General features: G+C 39.2%; 1 protein-coding gene across 6 annotated transcripts in view; it reads left to right on the top strand.

Moving 5' to 3' along the window:
* Positions 1–16,906, top strand: part of LRP3 (LDL receptor related protein 3) — a 50,394-nt gene extending 33,488 nt beyond the window's left edge. For 5 of the 6 annotated variants that reach the window (XM_027466965.3, XM_072043953.1, XM_027466964.3 and 2 more), the window contains 5 exons: positions 1,273–1,411; positions 9,041–9,249; positions 9,520–10,606; positions 11,541–11,673; positions 12,575–16,906. In XM_027466965.3, the coding sequence (XP_027322766.3) occupies positions 1,273–1,411; positions 9,041–9,249; positions 9,520–10,606; positions 11,541–11,673; positions 12,575–13,387 (2,381 nt within the window). In that variant the 3' untranslated portion in view covers positions 13,388–16,906. Of the gene's footprint in view, positions 1–817; positions 944–1,272; positions 1,412–9,040; positions 9,250–9,519; positions 10,607–11,540; positions 11,674–12,574 lie in introns of those variants that run through there. The other variant, XM_005019971.6, reaches the window with a different exon arrangement.
* The last annotated feature ends 211 nt before the right edge of the window (positions 16,907–17,117 follow it).

Below are 17,117 nucleotides of genomic sequence, written 5' to 3'. Positions count from 1 at the left end.
GCTTACTGTGAACAAACAGAATAGTGCCAGGCACGGCTTTACCAGGGGGGATGCTGCAGCCGGGCCCTGGCCCCATCCCCAGCTGGGCGCTCTGCAGGCAGCCCTGCACCTGCCTCCACTGCAGCCGAGCGGCTCTGCCAGCACAGCTTCACCCCATCCCTCCAGGGCAGCTGATCCTGGTCCTGGCTGTGGATCAAAAATGATGTGTTTGTGGCTGAATTTTTAGCAATGCTGTGAGTCTCTGATTTGTGGCGTGGTGTGTTCTCTGTGTTGTGTGTCCTCAAACACGACGTGTGTGTGCCTGAGGGAACTTCAGGTGTAGGCATCCTTTTCTTTGTTGGCACCTTTTACATTTGTGAGAAATGGAACTTGTCAAAAATTGGAATATTATGCTGCAATCCACAAGTCATGCTCTAGATAGTCATTTGATTTAAAAATAGTTTTAAAAATATATTTGGAGAAGGTTCAGAATAGCTATTGCATTACACAGAATTTCCCCGCTTGTAGTCTACTGAGAGTACATCTTCCCAGCAGAAGAGCTTTCCCTCTTGTCCTTGGAACATTTCACTTTCATTTTGAATTGCTTAATTACAAATTATTAGTATTTGATGTAGCTTTAATTGGTCTGCTCTTTTCCATAGGAAGATCTGAAAGGACTTTGAAAATATAGAGCTTTATTTAGCCCTTTTTGCTACTTTCCCTGTCTGGAAAACTTCTGCTATCTGTGGGAGTTCAGAAAGAATTTAGAGTACTGAGGAATTCTCAATGAAAACATTTGACGTCAGAGTCGAGTTTACACTTTTTCTTCTTTTGCTGGGGATTTTTTTAACCATTACAAAGTCTTTGGGTCTGTCTGCTATGAGAATGAATGATGCTGCCAGGAACAGGCTATAGGAAAAGGAGCTTCTAGGTATTTACACCGACTGTGGATCTTCTCCAGTTGGTGAGTGTCATACCCAGGCTTTTGGGAGCTGGTTAGAAGGATTTCTGTGTTACATCCTCTTGGCAGATCCATGCAGTAATATTGATTTTAGCCTTTGGTAGATTCACACAAGGTTATTGATTGATCTTGCATTGAAATGCAGGTTATGCTTACCTGTGCTTCAAGTGGGTGTCTTAATTAAAAATTGGGGCAGGGAAGAAAGTAGTAAAAGGATGAAACTATTGACTCTCATTTGTCTGCAATCCCCAGAAATTGATGAAAGCTCTTGTAGTAATGGGAGTTGTTGATTAGGTGAAGCATTAATAATATTTTTTCCTCCTTATTAACAGCTGCTTGCAGTGGAGAACTTGAACAGCACACAGAGAGACGGGGAGTCATTTATAGTCCTTCCTGGCCACTAAACTATCCTCCAGGTGTAAACTGCAGCTGGTACATTCAAGGAGATCGAGGAGACATGATAACAATCAGGTATGTTTTGTGATATTCTGTATGGATAACAGATCGCTTTGCTGAAATGAAACAGCGTGAGTTCTTATCTGATACACCAATATCAGAGTGTTTGTCAGAGCTACTGAATGCTTGAAGGATGGAAGCTGTACTTGATTACACTGGAGCATGGTTGTACGTTGAGCACCTCCATTTCAGAAATGCTCCACTATCTTGTTTCTGTAGGTTACTCCTGACATCCATTATTATATATGCAAGTCATTCGTAGTCTTCTAATTTATTTATCTGCACAATACCTGTGTGAGATTTCATCCACCTCTGATAGATGAGGAGATGGGAAACAGTGATATATTTACTCACATTAAGTAGTCAGCTTTCTCTTCATTGCCTATAAATAGGAATAGGTGAAGGCTATGAAATCTGGAGCAGCCTCAGCGGGGTGTGGTATTAAGAATCTTAGTTCCTTGGGATATTTAAGGTTCTTAGAGCAAAAAATGGCCTTTTCTGTAATGTCTTGAAATGCCACTGTATTTAATTGTCAGATGAAAATAATCATTACTTATTGTTACTTGTTAATCAGAAGACACATGCTTTTTTGCTTAATATTTATTTCCAACAGAATTAAATAATAGTTAACATTGGTGGCACAATTTCAGCCCTTTCTATAAAAATGCTGCTCAGAAAAGATTAGAATGTGTTACAAATGGTTTGTTAAGAATTTTTAGGCTATAATATAAGCATAGTGTGAATTTGTTTAGTTTCATTGGGCTAATTGTAGTATCCTTCTCAAACCAAGAATGGCTTATTAAAAAAAAAAAACATAACTAGGAAAGGTTTTTTGTTTGATTTTTTTTTAGTACTGTTGTATTTGACACCATCTGCTCATTCTTTGCTCAGCTGCTTAAAAGGACTGCAAACCTCTTCAACTGCAGATGCTCAGCAATTAAAAACAAATCTGCCACAGATGGAATAATAGGAGGGCTCCACCATCCGTAGTTCAAAATAGGAACTACTCATCAAAAGTAAGGAAGTAGATACCTGCCAGCATTTGAGATCCATAAATAGAAACACGCTTTTAAACCCCATTAAATTGTATTGGACTTGGGGAATTTGTTTCAAAGCAGAGATTGTTGGAAGCTCTGAGGAAGCATACAAATGAGACACAGGACTTGGCTCTGGAGAATAGTACTGCATTTTATGCTATGACAACGTCTCATAGCTCCCAGTTAGAATTAGGATTCTCTTCTGCAAGTGTGGATGTGGTAGAAGCTAAAAAAATTGAAGGAAAGCAAGATGAGGAAACTGGTAATAAAGCATACACAGTTTGAATGTGTGCAAAAGCAATATAGTTTTGAAAGATTTCTTTTTAATGGGTTTGTTTTCTGTCAGTGGATACACAGCCATATCCTGCCCTCATATGCACAAGCAAACAATGGGAGCTATGTGTTTACATCCTAGGGAGTAGTTTGCCTTGTGGGTAGCAGACGTGTTGTAGTGCTACGTTTCTGACTATAAATGTACTTGGAATGACTCACTCCAGTATATGAAATGCAAAACGTTAGAGCATCTGAGGATTTCTTTAGAAGGATATAGCCCTCATAACGCCAAGGACGTAAAAGCAGGAGCTGACTTCCCTAAGCTAGCATGATACAGGCAAACTGGGAAACAGGGTTCAAATGCAAATATTTTTTTCCTCTTGGGGAATGCTATGCTTCTTGTCATAGCAGTGTGCTGATAGGAGCATAAAAGAGTAGCTTTTCTAATTTTCCTAGGAAAACCAAACACATTTCATGTGATAAGATCTGCATTTTGACAGGTTGTTTAAAAATAATAAAAAAGCAAAAAAAGCAAGCTACCGCCTTTTGTGTTGTGTTATACTGAATGCATTTCCCTTGATCTTGAATTCTCATTGACGGTAAGACAGCAATGTTATATAAGCAGCATATTTGGGATACAGCAGGAGTCACTAAGAGATAAAATTGCAGCTGAAAGTAGTTGTGATTTCTAAAACATTTGCAGTCAGTGGTCATTTTTTATAAACCTGTTATTCAGCAGCTTTTAATAGAACAGTACCCAGATCTAGATGTGGATGTAAGACGCTGTCATCTGCGGACATGTGTCCTTTAGAAGCTTAGTTAATATCTGCCTTTCATGTTTGTATTGATTTTCTTCATATCCTCACATTTCCATGCTTACTGTTTTGCTTTATAGTTTACTTTTTTTGAATCCTTGGGAGAGTCTTCACAGGAACAGGAAATATATTTTCTCTTGTTTTTATCTCTGTTAATTCTGCACGTTTCCCTACTTTCTTCCAAGTGTGTGTGTTTGATGGAATCATGCTGTAGAGATCAGAGAATTAGCGTGTAGCTACTATTTTTAGCATTATATTGTGTCACTTTATATTCAGGTAAACAGTCTACTAGCTACTGTTTTGGAAACTGCTCAATTTTTATCTAATTTTCTCTAGTTTTAGGTCTTATTTTCACAGGGGACTACATAAAATCATGTAAGATGAGACAAACATACCATGTGCAATAACTACCTTTTCGGACCGTCCTTTACAGGCTTTATATGTATATGTTTCCTCATATCTGAGAAAAGGATTGGTTTTGTTTAGCATTTGATTCTTGCAATTAGCACAGATGTGGGCACAGTATAAGTGAATTGCTTTTTATTATAGAAATTTATGGGACTGAGAGTAAAATGTGCTCCATGTTCAGAATTCAGGGTAAGAGTAATGAGAGGTGATCTACTTAGTGACCCACTCAAGCTGTTTCTTAGTAATTGAGGGGGGAGATCACCTTTGCTGCTTTCAATTCAGTGATTTGCATCATTGGCTTTGGAAAAAATACCATCTGAGCTTCAGATTCTGAGTAAAACCAGGGCCTGTACTTGTAAAGGCTCGATGGTCTGTATTTATGCGATGAATTCAAGGGACTGCTTTGTATTTTACTTACTGAACCCACAGTGTTTCAGAGTTTGACATTAGTGGGAAAAACTCATGACAGCCATGTATTTAATTAAGTTGCATGGGCTCAGCTTTTTGAAGAAAAACAGCCCGTGTCTCCTGCCCGAGGTTACACGATTGGTGCTTGGGAGTGGGGAGCAGAATAGAGCTTTCCTGACTTCCAGGGCCTTGTGCTTCAGTGGTTAAGCAGAAGTTTTTAATGAGCCAATTAAGTCATCAGTTGTTCACAGTCTGCACTTGCTGTGAGAGGTTGGCAAATAGAAGTAACTTTTCTTGCTTAATTGGCCAGTCTGTTTTATTTTGGGACTGTGCTCTACTGATCTACCCATAATATTTATTCTCCAATTTTTTAATGAGTTCAGAGGGCCAAATCGGACTTCTTTCTTGTTTCTACTTTCATTCAGATTTTACATCTGCTGAGCCTTCAGCAGTTTACAGTTTTTTGTTCATATTTATGGTCATCCCATGTGTGTCTTTTTACAGTTAAGAGTACTTTTTTTCCCAGCTTTAATCTGTAGTTGCTCATGCTTAAATTACTAAGAGTTGTAGGAAATTCCTTGCATTATTTATAGAAGTACTTTCCTTTTTCTAGCTGCTATTGCTCCTTTTAGTGTAGATGGCAAAAAAAGCGTAGCTTTGTGTAGCGTTAGTTTGGCAGGTGACGTGCTTTTTTTCTTTCTTACAGAGCATAAACGACTATTTATGATAAGTTGGTTTAGTGAAATTCTTTCCAGAAATGTACAAATACTTGACAGTTAATATGAAAATATAATTGTAGGCTACTGTTGCTGCATTTGAGTATATTTGTAGGTCAGATCTGATATGCAACCGGTCCTGTAATTCACTGTAAGTTCCTGGAGTCCTGCTCAGTGTGGGAGGTAACCTTTTTTCAGTAACATACCACTGAAAGAGAAATGAGATGATTTTACCTATTTCTGCCACTCTGTAAAAGCAGATTGTGCTATTTGTCAGTTCACATTGAGTTGTTCTGATACTCAGGGTTTGAATAATCCCAATGTTTAATGGACTATTCTTGTACTTCTGTATACAATTATTTTTTTTTTAAAGGAATTAGGTACAGAAGAGATTTTCTCCCTTACTTCTACTCTACACCATCAATCATTCAACTGCTGGGCTGATCCTTTTGGCAGAAAAATTTGCATTACAGTTTGAGAAAGTTCAACTGAATAAGTAAATGTTCCCGTGCTCTATTTTGTGGGTAGCAGGATTAAATTATTCTTCAGGAGACTGTAACAGCAGCACTAGATCTAATTACAGATGATGAAAGAAGTGGAGTAGCAGAGGTTGAATGCATGATTCAGAACTCATAGGTAAAATAAATCAGTGAGCTATTTAATGTCAGATTAATATGGGAGAAACTTCTGACACAAAACCTTGTTGCAAATGGGTTATAAAGTGAAAACCAATTTGCTATATTTCTACATGCACTCATTTGTATACATGTTGTTTCATATTTTGTCATAAAGGAGTGTTTTTTCTTGGGAGGTTGGTTGATGGCTCATTCAAATATATTATGTTTTTGGACTTGCATGAAATCACCGTTAATTTAGACGGGGCAAAATTGGCTTCCATTGACAACAATATAACTTAAAAGGACGCTGGTGAGAAATTGTTACAGAGTCACAATGCCTTAATCAAAGAACAATTTGTTCAAATAAGTCTCTTGATTATAGTCTGTGTGAAGTAGAACAATTGTTTTGACTTTGCTTTTGCCCTCAGAAATTTTGTAACTGCTATGGCATCTATTGTATATAAAACTTTACATTGAAACTAGAACATATTTCAGAGAAATTGCATTTATTCAATAGTGTTTCTAACTTCTAGGCACCATTGTGTTTAAGGTAAGCACCTTAGAAAAGTGCTTTTAGAAACTTTTAGGAAAAAGTCATTCTTGTGAATAATTTGTATCACCGTTTTTTTGAATACCAAGACATTTGTTTCAGTAACTCATGCATTGCTCTGCGTTGGTGTTTTCAGAGAGGCTGTTAAAGATGTTACCTTCTTGCATGTATATTCTACCTCATCACCTATGTACTCAGGTGGTTTTGTGGCTAAAGCTTGGATTTCGGAATGGAGAAGTTTGGGATTCTGTTCTGAATCTCAGATCCACAGCTGATGCTCAGGAAAATCAGTTATCCTCTATATGCTTGTGCTTTTACTTTAGAAAGTTTATTCTTCGTACTCACCTCTTCCTCACCCTTCGTAATAAACTGTCCTTCTTCTTTATTAGCAGTGTACAATACGATGTTCTCAAGGTGCAAACAGATGTATTGTTAATTATTTACAAATACAAGCTCTCCGGATATATTGCTCATTTGCAAAAGAGATTGTGAACAAGGCATGCCAGTGTAGCTGACTTTTTTTTTCTTCCTTATCGTGAATCTTAGAAGTGCTAATCCTTTTCTTTTTGTTCTAGGAAAAAGGCCCACATTTTAAGATGCAAACAACTTCTTATATAGGCAAATTCTCCTCTGGGTTTGATGGATACTTACCTGCAAAAAGTAAAAGTAGCTCTTTTCAGCAGAGTGGTGAAAATGAGTGAGCTGTGAGACCTGGCAGGAGTGCTGGGAGCTGGGCAGGGTAGGAGGACAAATTGTTTAGCTCTGTAAGGTTGTTCCTGGTACATCTGAAATCTCTATAGAAGATCAAAAGATGTAGTAAATGATCTTATTTGTCTTGCACAAGCATGAGTTTTTCTGGTTATTCCCCCACCCACCCAGTTGTGAGTTTCCATTACTTGATTTGGTGAGTGACTGACTGTTCCCTTTACTTACAAATTTTGTTGGGAAGATAGATTTTTCTAATACTTGCCAAAAAAGTCTTTATGACAAGAAAACCCTACAAATAGTTCTCCAAGTGAATGATAGAAACCCTTCTTGATAACGAAATAAGTTAAAGAAAGTGAAACCACTGTGGTAGCTCATTAATGCTGTCTCAAATCTCTTGCAAAAGACTTGAAGTGTAAAGCAGTAGTTTCACAGCTGCTTTGTATAATTCCTTTTCATGCTGTGGTGCCAGTTTGTACACTTGGTCATTAAGAAGCTTTTACAGAACGCCTGGGACAGAGTTGTTCTTTAGTTTACTTTTACGTGGTTGAATAATTCAATCCTTTTATTCTGACTGTTGTCATCTAAAACTTCCTTGCAAAATCTGCTGATTTCAAAAGCTTGATGAGATTGCCACAGTACTTACTACTTTGGTATAAGCAATATTTCTTCCAAGTTGGGAACGTACATAGAGCATGATGGAAGAAAAAGAGTTAGCAAAGAGGAAGGACAGATTTGTGTCTGACAAGTTGTTGGACATCTTTTAATTTAACACTTTCAGGGCTCTCTTACTTGGCGTTCTAATCCTGATAACTTTTCTTTGTGCAGTTTTCAAGTTGGTATGTTTTGGCAGAACCTTCAGGTGTGTGTAGGCTGGAACTCCTGCTTAAATGAATTAATGAACTGCCTAGATCACACAGTTGCTGTTCTTTCCCGTTCACCATCAAAGAGCAAGATCTGGGAGGCATATACAGCCTTTTGTACATACCCCATGATAACAGAAAATTATCTTCTGTTTATCTTTTTCAAATAATTCCTCTTCTATGTTTGTGAGAAATCCTTTGTGGAAGAAGATCCTTATTTCATAGTAGCTTTTCAGTCTTTCTGATTTTCTGTCCAGGTGTTTGTACCAAGTATGCACAGACTTCTACTAAGTTAATTGTGTGTAGCTGAGTTAGGTGAAAGGAACAAAATACATTTCTAAGTGTCCTGAACAGTTTGCCCTTTTATAATGAGCTGTGCTTCTCTGTGCAAAGCTATTGCCATTGCAGATTACTGAATGCAAATGTAATCTGTTCCATCAGACTGAACAAATAGCTCATGTGGTTCCTGAGCTACAGGTTAGGGAGCATTATTTGTTTGTGTTCGGTGTTCTGCAAACAGTTGGGCACCTTGTTGCCCTAGGTAAGCTGCTATTGATTAGCCATTGGGCTTGGGTAAGCAGAAGAGGTGGATGCTTGACTCTGAAAGGTTATAGGCTCAATCCCTCTGCATTTGCATTCCCAGAAAGGGAGTATTTTTGTCTGAAATAATTGTAAATAATGGTAGTGTTAGAGAGACTTTGTTCCATCTGCGCTGCTTGCTGTCCTCATCTCTTCTTGTCTTCTCCCTGCTTAACCACAGCTTGGAAAATTGATTTTTGACTCACTTCTTTGTCCCCTTAGGGTTCTTTGTACTGCTCCCTATTGCTCTTTTTCCAAGACAGTAGTTTCCCATTTCATTCCGTTGTTTAATAGATTTTAAGGTCAGAAAAAAATGAAATGATTTAGTCTGCCTTCCATACAATGTATTTTGGACTTCTGCTTTTACTTGGATTGGTGTTTTAGGAAGCAGTTTTGTTTAAGGGCTCTGAGTGGAAGAGGATTCATCCTTTCAGCTTTCGGAGCCACATGGCATGCTGCTTATGCCATTGAGATGGGTGCTTTTCCAGACTGGGGGAATTTGAGTGCTATGTTTATAGGTACTCAAGATGTTGTAGGTGTTTCATTATGTTTGAATGTGATTTCTTTATGTCAGCTTGGTGCAGAAACTCAATTGCTACTGTCTGTTTTTTTTTTTTTTTCTCTGTTTAGGTCGTTCCAAATTTTGTTACTTGTTTTCTTTTGTTCCCAACAGTTTTAAGAATTTTGATTTGGAAGACTCTCAGAAATGTGCAGTAGACTGGCTGATGATTGGCCCATCTTCCAAGAGAGAGGAGTACAAAGTGTGTGGATCTTCCATCCCTCCATCATTCATCTCTGCAAGGGATCATGTTTGGATATTTTTTCACTCAGATGCATCAAGCTCAGGACAGGCTCAGGGATTTCGCCTTTCTTATATTAGAGGTAAAACCTTACAGTTTTGTTGGCTTCACTTGTGCTCCCTCTGGTAAAATTTGAAGACAGTAGTGTTTTTTGTTAACAAGATTTGCGTGCCAATCTTGATGACTGTTAGCAAGGAAACATTAATTTTTCCACTTAGACTTCAGGAATGCTGTTAAAAGCTGCTGACCTGACCAACTGATTTGTGACACACGGGTGTAGATTTTAAAAAGTGACATCAGATGATACCAAAAGTCTCGATACTGACTTTTTTTTCCTTGTCTTCTTTCACAGGAAAGATTGGTCAGGCTGTGTGCCAGTCAGATGAATTCCACTGCGCAAACGGAAAGTGTATTCCCAGTACTTGGAAGTGTAATTCCATGGATGAGTGCGGGGATAACTCAGATGAGAGGAACTGCACTGTCCCTCCGACAGAGCCTCCGTCCAGCATCTGTCCCTCAGGAACATTCCAGTGCAGCGTAGCCCACTCCACCAAGTGCTTGATGAATGAGCTGAGGTGTAATTCCGTTAAGGACTGCAGTGATGGTTCAGATGAAGACAATTGTCCTGATCTTTCCTGTGGCAAAAGGCTGGGTAATTTTTATGGATCTTTTGCTTCCCCAGACTTATTCCGTGCTGATCACAGCAGGTCAGACCTTCGTTGCACATGGTACGTGGACACACAAGATAATCGGCATGTTTTGTTGCAGTTTGACTTACAGTTAGGCTACAATGACTACGTAAAGGTGTATGATGGCATTGGAGAGAGAGGTGATAAATTATTGCAAACATTTTCGTATCACAACAACAGACATTCGGTGAGCGTGGAGTCATCAAAGGGCCAGCTCACTGTCTCGTATCATGCCCGCTCCAAGAGCACTGGTCACGGGTTCAATGCAACCTATCAGGTGAAAGGCTATTGCCTCCCTTGGGAACACCCCTGTGGAAGTGATGAGGAGTGTTTCACGGACAAGCAGCATTGTGATGGCTGGTGGCACTGTCCAAATGGCAAAGATGAGGAGAACTGTCCAGCTTGCCAGAAGAATGAGTACCCATGTGAAGGAAACAGTGGGCTTTGCTACTCAATACTTGACCGCTGTAATAACCAAAAGAACTGCCCAGATGGCTCAGATGAAAAAAACTGCTTTTCTTGCCAGCCAGGAAACTTCCATTGTGGTACAAATCTGTGCATCTTTGAGACTTGGCGCTGTGATGGCCAAGAAGACTGCCAGGATGGAAGTGACGAACATAACTGCCTGGTGATAGTTCCCAGGAAGGTCATCACAGCTGCTCTGATCGGGAGTCTGGTTTGTGGCCTGCTGCTGGTGATAGCACTGGGTTGTGCATTTAAATTATACTCTCTGAGGACCAGGGAATACAGGTAAGCATCTTGTTTTTATGATGCTTTAATAGCTGAGTTTTTTTTGTTTGTTTGTTTGTTTTTTACTTTCAAAGAAAGAAAGTCAATTGTTAACCAGAGAATTTGGAAAATCTGAGAAATTGATGACAATTAAGTAGTAGTCACCATATTAGGCTTAGAGAAGAATAGTCAAGATTTTCAGAAGTAGGGGAATATCAGCTCTTTTGTCATCTATGGGAAATCTGTGTTCATAGTGCAGCCTGGCAGAACCTGAATCTAAGACAAATCAAAACTGTTCTGAGAAATTTCCTTCCCCTGCCTGTGCCCGTGTTTTGTATGTTTGTGCAACTGTGGTTTTGCCCTTCGGGAGAAAGTCGTAAGGGGCTTTCTGATGCCTGCCTCTCAGCACATGCACCAGCTTTGTGCCATGCTCCTGACAACATCAGTGTTTTCAGCACAGTGTGCTTTTTGTTCTCTCCTGATCAAATGTGGCTGATGAAGGAGCTGGAAAAAGCTACCATGCTATGTTGGGAACCTCTGGACCTCAGTTCTGGCAGGACAGCGACAGGTCTGCAGCTGCAGGCCTGCCCATTCTGTGTGCTTGTTCCAGTGCTAAATGTTGTATTTTCCAAAAATAACCTTTGGGTCCTAGCTGAACAAGTTAACTCTTTTATTGGAGTAAGTGAACAAGTTAACTCTTTTACTGGTGTATGTTTTCCAATATGGAAAACCTTCAGTTACCACAGACTTCAAACCGGGACTGTACCAAAGTGTTAACACTATTCCTTTTGTTTATTTTATCATCCTGATAAGATTGTCACAGAACCCAGATAAAGGTTTGCCTTTTAGCTGCTATTGTGAAGCCCTCTGCGCTGTTTCTGTGCATTAACGTGAGGGGAGGCAGGACAAACTGACTGCTCTTCTTTCTTTTTCCCCATTGTGTTTTCATTTCCAGAGCATTTGAGACACAGATGACACGACTTGAAGCAGAGTTTGTGCGGCGAGAAGCTCCACCTTCCTATGGGCAGCTGATTGCACAAGGGCTCATCCCCCCAGTTGAAGACTTCCCCGTGTACAATGCATCACAAGTATGGAGACATGAGTACCAAATAATTTAGCAGTAGCCAAACTACTATAAATTAGACAGAATTGACCTGCAAGTGTTTTCTTTGAATGGGAATGAAGCTATGCTCGTTATATGGAAGTGCTCTTACAAAAATGTGTGTTTTACTTTGAGGTGAAGAATCATGATTCTATATCTTGGTGCTGTGGGTAGTTTTGAACACATTAAATGTGTTTGCTAGGGAACAGCAGTGAGATAAGGACATGATGTTTTGCTGTATATCAAGAATGAACCAGAGACGGAGGTCAGAAAGTCAACAGAAGAAAAGGCTTTCCATGCTGAAAATGTAAAACTGTCTGAAGTGTTAAGAAAGTAGGTCTCTAGCAGTATTTTGGAGAAATTCTGCACTTATTTTTCACTTAGAAATACATTAAACTGGGAAACCATTACGTTATATTTCACTGCTGATTTCTCAAGAATCTTCTTCGCCTTGTCAAAAGTAACCCACTGTGATTCAGTTCCTAGATAGTACAGTTCCTAGTGCACCTGTAGTTTGTTACTAAGTTGTAGAAGTATTTGAGTTAGTCTCTCTTCTCTGTTGTTGTCATCAGGTTTTGAGAATCCTCTGCTTATTGCTGATGACAGAGGACTTGGTGGCTGTAGTCTGGTTCTTTGGTGGTGATCTGATAGCAGGTGTGGAGCATCTTGCTGAGGCAAACAAGTAAAGATTAAACTCGTTATGGACACTCTTTAAGGAAGAGTGTTTTGGTAGAGGCAGAGCACTGTTAATGGTTCATTTAAAATATAAAATTAACCAGGATGCATGTGGATCAAGCCTGAGAATTCTGGTGAGAAGGAGATATTAGTGAATAAGCTTTAGGAGAAGTCTTCTGAGTATGTGTGAAATCAGTTTCTGTTTGTTACAGGCCTCTGTGCTGCAGAACATCCGAACAGCCATGAGGAGACAGATGAGACGTCACTCATCAAGACGAAGCTCGTCTCGGCGGCGCCTTGGCCGTCTCTGGAACAGACTCTTCCACAGACCTCGGGTGAGAGGACAGATCCCACTCCTGACACCTGCCCGCACTTCACAGACTACACTGGGTGATGGAATCATTAACCATGCTGAAGGGACTACCAGGAGTCCTCCACCTTCACCCGAGGGACCTAATTTACAGGCAGATGCCCATGGCCATGCCAGGGGCCTACAAGAAGCTGGATGTAGCAGCTTGCAGCCAGAGACTGAAATCACAGAGCCATCACCTTCAAATGTCTTACCTAATACTTGCACAGCTGTACACACAGAGCCTGAGACTGGACACGCTGATAAATCTTTAGGTGCTGAGACCTCTGGCAGTGAGCTTAAGCAGCCCAGTAAAGTGGATTCAGGAAAGGCTTTCAGAGATCCTTTGTCTGAAAGTGTTACAGAAATGATCCATGGCGGGTCAGCATCCAGGAGGACTGTCCCAGAAGGCAGTAATTTAAGTAGAAGTCAACCATTGAGTGAAGAGCCATGTAGGTTACCCTTAAAAAAGTGGGAGTCTGCTTATTCAGACAGCCCTGTGAATGTTCATATCCAAGTGGAAGGACAAAACCGGTGTTGCCCTAATTCTCATCGGGAGGAGCCTTTGGGTATTCATGCGGCTTGTTGCCATTCTGTGGAAGTGCCAATGTTAGAGTCCTCTACCCCCCTCTCTGAAGTCAATACAAGTGATGATGAATCTTTACTTGTTTGCTAATAAAGTCTTTTGTTTTGGCCCTGTAAACTTTGTAACTTCATTGTTTATATGACAGTGCACTTTGATTTTAGGTGGTCAGTGCTCTCAACTTTGCCTGTCAAAATCAGTGTGCTTTAATCCCCAGGGAGTACAATGCAGGACTAAATGGGACAGGTTTCTGTCTTTGTTGCTATTCCTGAAACTCCAGTGGGGCAGAAGTAGGCCAGTATGTGATGTCAGGGGCTAGGAGAGCTAGAATGTGCCATTGCAGGTTGGAGGCATCTCCATCCTCTTATTTCTTCTGTGTTTTTATTCACTTTACATTCAGGGAATTTGTGTTTCTTTGCTTTTCAAGTGGTCTTACTGAAATCAGCGCTCTGTTGGAACCTGGGGCAGGCACCAGATGTGACTGAGTACTATACAAGAAATAACATCGTCTTTTTAGACATCATAATTTAACTAAAGTTTAATAGTTTTAATTCAAAATATTTAGAAAGTAATAAAATGCTTTGTAGCTCCCTCTTCATAGAAGTTTGTTTCCTTTGCCCCCTTCCAAAATGTTTTGATGGCCATATGTACCTTAAAGTATCCACTAAAACCAAAGTCTCTATATAGAATATGCAGAATATCAGGTTTCCTATCTGTTATGACTGTAGTAAGAAATCAGCAGTGTTCAGTACAAGTGGAGTTCTTTGAACCCCATTTGCAGCAATATTTCTTTATGTAGTCATACATTCATAGTAATGTTGTGAAGGTTGAAGAATTGTTTGCTTTCTCCTTGCCCTCTTTTTCCCCTCCTCTCTTCTGTCCTGTTTTCAGGGACTTTTATGATTTATATCACTTTGGTTATACCCTGAAGGTTACTGAGGCTTCATAGCTCCTGTTGGCCACAATAGGAAGCACTGAACACTTGGTAACTGTCAACATCAGACTCTTTATTTTGTGATAAACTCTGCTTCACAAGTTTGCTTATAAATCTGTTACCTAGGTGCAACTGTATATTTTTAAGAGGATTTTAGAAGTTTGCTTTTTTTTTTCTTTTAAGAACTGAACTGAAATAGGTCAGTGCCAGTTTCAAAGCTGACACTGTGTGGATTGTATGCTTCTTTAAACTGGTGCCTTTTTCTTTTTTAGAGTGCAATTAGGAGCAAACAAATTATTTACTTGGAAGAAGGGTGACATTGATTAATCAGGAGTGACCTGGTACAGGATGACAGCTGGTTATGGTGTGATAGTTTGGCCTCTCTGCGATGGATAGGATGCAGCCATGAATTGGTGTTGGCCACGCTTCCCCATGCCCTTACAGGAGCTCTGCTTCAATCCTTGGTGAGGTAGTGACAAACTAAAATGCTATATATAGCAATTAACAAGGAAGTTATTGCTGCTGCTCCTCTGTAAATATGAGTGCTCTGATGCCTGTTTATTGCTGTAGGAATTCAAGTTGCCCAAAATTAATAAGTGAACTTGTAAAGCTGAGGTAGACTTTGGCATCTGAATAAGTGGGCTCTGCTGTCCACAGATCCTCCTGGCTGCAGCAACACACAGTCTTTTGCTGTGAACAGTTCAGTTTACATTGAAATGTCAAAGATGTTTTTCTTTTAAATGGGCTATATTTTGCCCTGAAACTTTTGCTAAGAACTCCCCTTGGGAGTGCCTTAAAACAAGGAATAGGACTTCGGCTTCATCAAAATGTAATGTGGGAGAATTAAATTGGAGTGATTTTTTTTTTCTTCAGTTGCAAATTGGTTTCTGGTCTGTGTGTCCAGAGGCAGAAGATTCAAAGTCTTTAAGAACATAGAAGGGATTGTGGCAAAATGCATAATGAGTAGGAGTAGTAGTTACATTAAATAAGTACTGCTAACTCATTTTTTTCCAAATGCTTTTGTGATCAGCATTCATTTCATCAAGGGAAATGAAGCTTTGAAAGATATTTTAACAACATAGCATTTGTAAACATTTCAGGTGCGTTCCACCTTTGCAAGGCCATGCACTGTATACTGTAGCCATCACACTGCCAGGATTGTTTGCATCAAAGGCTAGAGATTTTAGTATCTTTTTTTTTTTTTTAATTTAAAATATACAGAGCTGTATTTGTAAAGTAGGAAGCTTAATTTTAATGGGGAGGGAGATTATATTTCAAGGTTGTGATGATACGGAGGACCTTCAAAATAAGTATATATTTAATTGTGTTACAGAAATGTATTTCTATAATAAAATCATTTTGATCATACTATGCCTTAAATTATCACCACTGTAAGGCTCTTAAAATTGAAATACATTGAAATCTTAGAGCTTCAAAATACTGCTATATTCTGGGAACAACCCTGAACAGCTACCACTGTATTTTATTTTAAGATGTGTAACTTAACATAATTTCTTAACTATATTGTGGATATTTTGCATACTGATCCATTTGGTAACTCAGTGGAAATTTCAGTGAGAAGGTTTTATTTTTAGAAACTTAAAAAATCCAGGTTAATGATAATTTTATGCTTGAAGTGTATAGAAATGTTCACAGCCATCACTATTGAAATTTACAGCCTTGCTTAAATGAGACATACAAGCCTGGTGCTTTTGTGAGCACCTAACTTTTGTATTCTGCAATACAGTATTCTCTCCTGGCTTCCCCAGCTCTTTCCTTGGAGTCGAGAGCCACAGATTTGCTGTTAATTTTGCAGAAGAAACCTGCACACGTGTGCTGTGAGCACGAACAAGTGCATCACAGTGTCCTGAAATGAAGGAAACCACAAAGTCTGCCTTTTCTCCAGCGCTTGTAAGCATTAAGCAGAGAATTGACCATCGTGAAAGATAATCCAGTTTCTGTTTCATGTAAGCTGCCTCCTTATGTTCAGAATTTACTTAAAAGAAAAAAAAAATGTGGAAAACTGCTACTATGCCAGAAACGTAAACAGGAAAATCTCATTGTTCCATTTCTTTGCTCAGTGGAAAATATCATCACACTTTAATGACTATACAACCTAATCAACTAATACGTTTTTCTTTTCTAAATGTTAAGAATGCTTTTCTGTGTTTTTTAAAGATTTTCATTGAAGGGAAACAAAATATTTAAGATTTTATTTTAAAACAAAAAACCTACAAAACTCCCCTATCCAAATTCCCTCAAGAAAACTTCCTAAAAAAACCATGCTATTTAGACAGGAATACCTAAGCCTTTCCTTGATCTAAGAAGAACAAAAGCTCATAGGCAGCATCAAAGGAAAATATGCTCTCTGACATTAAAATCCGGGGTGTATTTCTGTCTGAAATTTTGGCACCAGCTTGTGTATGACTTGTGACATCCCCTAAATGTACTTGTTTTTTTCTATTCTCTGCTTTTTTGTTTTGTAGTTGTATACATTCACTGAAATACGACATTTTACTGTAATGTATGTACAGGTGTATGGTTCAGGTATGGCATCATGGTTACCGGTGTTTGCTGGCTCCTGGACAATGATACTATCTGAGTAAGATGCTGGGCATCATCATACTTTGCTCTTGCTTTTGATCTCTTAATTTTTAATAAAACTCCATGCGTCCAGATACTGTGGGTTTCTGACTGTCACTTGAAGGTGCTTAAACTGTAAACACTACCAAAGACTTGTATGTTGAGTAGGTTATGAACCTTCAGTGTGAGATCTAAAGATCTTTTTTTTTTTTTTTTTCTTGGCTGTGTACTTTTTGCTGGTAGTTGAAGCTGTGGACCTGCATTGCTTTTTGTAGCTAGTACGTGTGAAACCTTACCACTAGCAAT

The sequence above is a fragment of the Anas platyrhynchos genome, chromosome 12 (genome assembly GCF_047663525.1).
Source record: "Anas platyrhynchos isolate ZD024472 breed Pekin duck chromosome 12, IASCAAS_PekinDuck_T2T, whole genome shotgun sequence".
In the NCBI taxonomy this organism is placed as follows: domain Eukaryota; kingdom Metazoa; phylum Chordata; class Aves; order Anseriformes; family Anatidae; genus Anas; species Anas platyrhynchos.
The sequence above is the reverse complement of the archived record's forward strand: the minus strand, read 5'-3'. Positions and strand labels throughout refer to the sequence as shown.